Source organism: Mya arenaria, chromosome 14 (assembly GCF_026914265.1).
Source record: "Mya arenaria isolate MELC-2E11 chromosome 14, ASM2691426v1".
Classification (NCBI taxonomy): Eukaryota; Metazoa; Mollusca; class Bivalvia; order Myida; family Myidae; genus Mya; species Mya arenaria.
In genome coordinates, this window is record NC_069135.1 from 60,041,458 (window position 1) to 60,048,436 (window position 6,979).

The 6,979-nt window shown below is 33.8% G+C and overlaps 1 protein-coding gene across 1 annotated transcript; it reads left to right on the forward strand.

The window, feature by feature from the left end:
* Positions 1-2,901: 2,901 nt before the first annotated feature.
* LOC128217771 (uncharacterized) lies at positions 2,902-5,519 on the forward strand. The gene is made up of 4 exons (XM_052925143.1): positions 2,902-3,365; positions 3,712-3,942; positions 4,158-4,611; positions 4,827-5,519. Exons 1-4 carry the CDS (start codon positions 3,074-3,076, stop codon positions 4,828-4,830), a joined length of 981 nt encoding a protein of 326 aa, XP_052781103.1. The 5' UTR covers positions 2,902-3,073; the 3' UTR covers positions 4,831-5,519.
* Positions 5,520-6,979: the final 1,460 nt, after the last annotated feature.

Sequence of the window (6,979 nt, forward strand, 5' to 3'; positions counted from 1 at the left end):
TTAAGTTAAAGTTTTAGGGCAGGTTGGGATATTTATTAATAACTGCTATACCCTTCATTCAACTGACTTAATACTTCACACAATTGTTCAGGACCATCACCCAATGAGGTTGCATAATTCCATATCCTTAATAGAAGTAATGGCTCCTGATTGACTTAGGTTAAAGTTTTAGGCAAGTAAAAGTTAAGGGCAAGTTGGGATTTTAATAAAAAACAACAACTTCTATACCTTTCATTCAATGCATTTAATAAAATTCAAAATTATTGACGACCATATTACAACAAGAAACATAACTCCACTTTCACCCTAAATACAGATTATGTCCCTTGACCATTGAATTTTTTTTTTACTTTCTTTCGACAGGCACATTTTTACATTGAATCTTAACCAGTTTTTTACCAAGGGAAAACAAGGAGGACTATTCTATATTGTCCTTGAAATTTTATTATTATTATTATTTTTTAATTTTATTTTAAATTATTTTGAAAGGCATATTTGTATATTCTTTACCACATTTTCATAAAGGGAAATCAAGTTATTTGAATGACTTGCGTCATTTTTCGGGTGGTGGGAGGGCAGCATCAAAGTCACCTATTGAACAATTTTAGTTAGGTTTGACATAAACAGACCAAACTTGGTAATATTACATTGTTATTGTATTCACTTCTAAGTCAAAGCGGCGAAGTCGAGCGCGCTGTCTTACGACAGCTCTTGTTTAAAATACACACTGGCAAAGCCGAACACATATCCAAGCGAAAGATAATTACCGTGCAGATCAACACAGACTTACCCCACAAGCATCAGAACATATGTATTAGTATATGTTGGGATGACTGCTTTTGAAAGGTCAACCATGAAAATGTAATTTAAATCACTGAGTGTAAATATATGGTAACTCCAACATTTATTGATAATGATGCTTTAATTTTACATAGTATGTGTTGTACTGTGGTAGTGTGTCGCTTAGTGTCTGTTCAGACATAAACCTGCACACTCACAGATTGGCAGTTCTGACTATTATTTGAATGTTTGTCTCCAATTCAGCCGATTTTGGCAGCGATGCCTTCAATTCAGTCATATAAGATAACTCATATAAATTACGCATCTCGATTATTTGGAAAACTCGAACGTAAATATGAAACTATAAAAAAACTGCGATTTGATCTTTTGTCAGCATTAATATAACATCGGTATCCAGACATTAAAACAAAAAAGTCTAATTCCCAGACAAAAAAAATATGTCAAAATAATTAATCTGTGAGAGTGCAGCTTTAAAACACGCTCAGCGTACGTCACTGTATTATTGGGAAATGCCATATCCGTATTGGCTGAATAAATACTTAAAATGTTTCTTTCTAAACATATGCCTACATTTTTGTCACACCAAAACATGAATAAAAGGTATACTGAACATGTCATTGATGTATCAATCATACTATAAAGCCACACTCAACCATGGATTGGCGGGGGAAAATCATCGAGCATAGATGATCATACTATACTACACCAGTGAGACTTTGTTTTAATTATTTTTTTAACAATTAACTAATTGATTTCTTAAGTATTTACAAACAATCATTACGGATACACCTCGTTCTTTAAAGATATATTATAAATATAATGGTATTGGTCACGAATATTTTTGTAATGTGGGACGTGTTTGTAAATAATATTCTGAATAATAGGCGTTGGTAAGGACTATGACATTACATGACTCGTTTTAGAATGTTTAAGCTCATAAGCGATAAAACTGGTTTTTCCATAAATTATGATGCATGAGTTCTATCTGCATTTGCATTAAGTAAAAAATGAATGCACGTTGGCGAAGTGATAACACAACCGAAATCCCGGTACAATATATTTTCCGAAGTATTGTCTTACATCACTTGAGTAACTAATTAATGTGAATATTTCAAACAATAGGATGCAGTCACGAACATCTCGTGAAATAAGAAAACACAGCATGCTTGTCAAAAAAGATTTCTGTACATAAATAACAGTGTTTTATGGCTTATGCGTAATGCATGTGGAACACAAAATGAGTGCATGTCATTTCCTCGAAAATGTCTTTATTAATTTGAATGTAGGTCTAAACTATTGACAGAATTTGAACATCCAAGTAACGGCAACTGTATCGTAGATCCCATATATGCCAAAGACAGTTTCTGATGTTCTTTCACTTTTCCTACTTTGGCATCTCCCTTTACATTACGTAGTTGTAACTTCAAATAAATACATCGTTTACAACCCCTGTTCCGTATCGTTCAGATTTTATTATTTATCATATTATTTACAATGTATGTTGTTTTCATTTCCTTCAACTACAGCACTTTCCCAGCAGTGCAATGTGAAATCCAACAAAATTAGCGCATGAATTTAAAATGTGCTATCATTGATATTTTTTGAATATATAAGAACATTGTTTGTTTTTCAGACAAAAATGGCAACTCCTTATGTCATATAAACAAAATTTTAACTATACTTTATGAGATACAGTTTGACATTAAACGCAAATTTTAATAGTATCAAATTGTCATCAACTTTCCTTTAAAGACATGTTGTAAAACTATACAAAACCATCTTACAACGTAGCGATTTTGATACGCATTAATGAGTAAAAAGAGTTAATATCCTTTAATGTAAAGAAACATATCCGGAAACGTCTTAATAAATAGCATTTATGAAATAAACGTTACTCAAAGCACACGACAAACGCTATGACAAACGATATGAGCCATTACATCAGGTATATGCAATTCAATTTTTTTGTTCAAGTTTTGCACCTACGTCATTAAGTAGTGAACGAATATTAAACTTGCCAGAAAAACCCGCCTACATGCGGTTAACGAACAACTATATATACTCGCATCCTACCACTGTTTGCCATTCTGAAATCGAAATTTGAGTAGACATATTATATCAAGTCTAAGCTTGTTGAACCAAGGACTGTATTATTTAGTACAACAACATTACATTTAATTGTTTACAACATAAAAAGGATTTTTGTTTTCCAATTTATATCATATACTGTATTATACAGTACAAAACTGTGAACAAACTTCAAAGAGCAGCAATGATTGGATACACAACAGCGTTGTATGCTTTGGCCGCCGCGACTTTAGTCATTGCTAGCCACAACGAACTCGTGAAATGCAATCCGGGTGTATATGAGATAATCGGAAAGGCCGACTGTACGGGCTACTTCTTGTGTGTGTTCGGGAAGGCCATTGAGATGCCGCCCTGTCCTCCTGGCTCTGTGTTCAGCTCCAGTTCCAACGTTTGTGTTCCCAAAGGTTCTATTTATGACGACTGCAAGAAAACAACAGATGGAAGCGGCAGCCAGACTACCGAGTCGCCCGATCAAGGTGAGCTTAAGGGATGTTGTTATTCTTACATGTTGTCCTTTGTTGTTTGCTATTGTTCCCTAGTACACTTTTAACTCGAACAAAAGAAACAAAGAGTCGACCAGCAGCTCCTTTATATCCAATTAGAGGATGGTTATGAAAGTCCTCATAAATACGTATTCACAACTCATCATTTGTTTCGAATATTTTGTTTCAATAGAAAATTAATTAATTAATACACATATGGATGATGTAATGATTTTTCATTTTGTTGTGATAGCAGTCCACAGAAATGCGTTAAAAAATGACAAAAACTGTGTAGTAGATTAAGGTATAATTGTTGAAAACAACAATATTTGCTTTACAGGGCATTTAAGCCCAGTGGAGCGATGTGCCATAGATGGTGGCGTGTTTCCCCACTCCACAGAATGCCAGGCCTTTTACAACTGCAGTGTCCGTTACACACCAGAGATACCCCGATTCTTTGAACAACACCTTGTTGAATGTCCCTACCCACAGCTGTTCAACACTGAGACCAAACAGTGTGACTATTTTGAGAATGTTAAATGTGGAACCAGGACGGAGATTAAGGATGGATGTAAGTTGACTTATCAAACATATATTTAAAAGCAATAATACCTTAGAAATAATACTTTAAACACCAACATATATCCAATATTTATTTAACCCTGATCTGTCGACACATCTTAAGTAGCTTCCACAAGTTTAATCTGATCAACATCCAGTATCACCCATATTGGTATTAAACACCCAAACTAATTAAAAAATAAATTGTATTTTGTTGTTTTTCAGGCAAATACAGATCCAACCAGTGTCCCGTTGCCCACTGTAGACCCTGCAGTGTCGACCTTCCAAGTTGTATAGGCAAACGTGACGGAATTAACGCTCATCCAATCAAACGCTGGAGTCCATTCTACGCCGTATGCTACAAAGAACGCACGATAAAAGAGGAGCGATGCCAAGCTGACGAAAATGGCCGAACACAGTTGTTCCATCCGGAAAGGAACGAATGCGTTTCATTAGATATGATTCCTCGAGAACACGGTGGAATGATGCCCGAGTGCGGTACAAAAGTTGACGGTTTATATCAGGATGACTTTGGGCGATGTAACCGATACTTTAGTTGCCAGGGAGGAAAATACATTGGCACGGTGAAATGTGCGGTTGGAGAGGTCTTCGATGGCACAAAAGGCACCTGCGTTCCGCAAGAGAAAGCATGCGGATCCTGCGGAAGACTTGACCATTGGTGAGTGTCCTTATATTTTGTGATAATTATTTATAGTCATAAAATCTCAATCGCTAGTCTAAACACGATTAAATCTCTATGGTTTAAACTGCAATGTGTCAATACATACATTTCAATATTGTTTAATTGTTTTTTGCATTTGAAACACTTTGTACTGCCAACCGTATATAATAAAAGGTCAGACAATTAAAACAATATATATGTATTTTTTTCAGCTGAGAAAACTACTTACACACTTTTCAACGAAAAGCTGATGGAAATGGGCAAGGAGACGAATCGCCAAGATGGATAAGACATGTTAAAGACATCAAAGTGTTGCTCTGAGTTGATCACGCCTTTTTTGCTCTACGGCCAAACTATTTCAAAACCAAATGACTACATATTTGTATATTTTCCAATGGTTTTGTATGTCTTTAATGTTGTCAAACTCATATCGTCTACTGTTGAAGGTTTTATACTTTAGTGTATATTCCATTTATACAAGTATGCACCTAACCAGTTCATTGAACTTGCTTGTTTGACGTTAATACTGTGATAAGTATAACGCAAACTAGTTTAAACTTCTTTTTTTTAAATATCAATGTTTATGCAGCCATGTCAGTGTTGCAAACTCTTAGTAATATATTTATTTATCTTATTTATTTACCAAATTGTTTTTAAACTAATTTCATAAGTTATCCAATTTGCATTACAAAGCTTAGTGATGTTATATTAGTTTAAATAGAAGAAAACACGCATCTGGCAAAGTTGTTGATTATTGATGTGATGCATAATGTTACTCTCGTGTATAAATCATGAAATATGTTCATTTATATGTAAATAGAATTTCTTTATAATATTTATGGATTTTGTCAATTGCAATTCCTTTGAAATCCACACATTTTGTTCAATAAAATGACGAAAAAATATGTTAATTTTATGCATCTTTATATACCTATTTAAACCTGCACTCGTCCAACAAGTTCAACCGTAACCAATAAATGGCTATAACGCAGGACCAACCTTTCTATCCTTCCAAGTTTACTTTTGTATATAACTCAACTTGTATTTTTATAACCTGTAGCACGAATTGGTCCAAATCAGAGACACACAGAGAGAATTATGCTACATTTTGTGCAAATATAAATATAATAGCAAGTTTGTGGGATGTTAATTGGAATATTTAGAATAAGTTCCTGCATCTAGCTTATTACAATACTTTTTAATGACAACAATTTGAATTATTTTTTCTTCGAAAATATATCGAAGAAAATAAAACTACATTCAAAATGTCTAGACATACCATATAACTCTAAAAGTGGATGTTATTACGCACCCTTCAATATGTGGTTTGCCCATAATCATAAGGGACAAATAAATATATTTATCTTTTGCCATAAAACCCCCATTAATATATCAAAGTATAACCTAATTATTGATACAAAAGAATGGACAAGATTCAAGCAATAACCCTCATTACGTTTTGTATATATATTAGTTTAATCTTTCTATATTTACAAAGATTGTAAAATAAGTTATTTTAACTGATGCGTAGTCATTTTTGTTGGCACTACTATGTTCGATTGCGTTGTGGTAGTATTGTGTTGTGGAAGAAACCGGAATGTTCGGAGAAAACCTACTTTTCTGGCTTGATGACAACCAACCAAACCCACATACATTCGCCAGTCAGAGAATCGAGCCCAGATCACCCTCGTGGGAAGCGAGTGTGCTAACCAATGTGATAACCTTACAAGCGTTTCTTGTGTGGTGTTTGTTTGGCCTTGATTTTTTTTATCTCCAAATTCGAATAACATGCATGAGTTTGGATTTCGTAAATATAAAAGGCATTAACTAAATAATTATTGTGTTCCGTGTTTAAATAATCTGAAATATAAAACGGAAAGAGCAAACATATTTTGATGTTAATTACACTAAATTCGAAGCATTTGAAACAAAACCTAGCAAAACAATTTTAATTTATCCAAAATCTTCTTTTAATAATATTTGCCTGTAATCAACTTTTCAACACTTCTCCCATAGCTAGATTTCTAAGCAGCGAGCTACTTAAACAGAACTTTGATGCAAGATATTCAGAAGGTGCACTTGTTACGTCAAACAAGGACGGACAGAAAACAAAACATCTGTCTAAGCTAGATAAACTGGATATGAGTAAAACTATGTCATCCATGTTGAATCGGATTATAAATCATGTAATTGCAATGAATGTAGTTTTTAACAGCTGAAGTAGGTGTTAGAAGGCGGTTATAAAAGGCGGTTAATTGATGAGTAAAAGCTGACAATATATAGACTGATTAGAAATTAAGGTAATTAGGTAAATTTCGTGTGCAATCTTTTTATGTGTACTGAACTCTAACGTTAATACATAAAT

What these genes read in the sequence shown, in the direction of transcription:
- LOC128217771 (XM_052925143.1), top strand. Translation starts at nt 3,074, where the DNA reads ATGATTGGATACACAACAGCGTTGTATGCTTTGGCCGCCGCGACTTTA. An exon ending in TACCGAGTCGCCCGATCAAG is followed by an intron (nt 3,366 to 3,711) that starts GTGAGCTTAAGG and finishes TTTGCTTTACAG; the next exon opens with GGCATTTAAGCCCAGTGGAG. An exon ending in GACGGAGATTAAGGATGGAT is followed by an intron (nt 3,943 to 4,157) that starts GTAAGTTGACTT and finishes GTTGTTTTTCAG; the next exon opens with GCAAATACAGATCCAACCAG.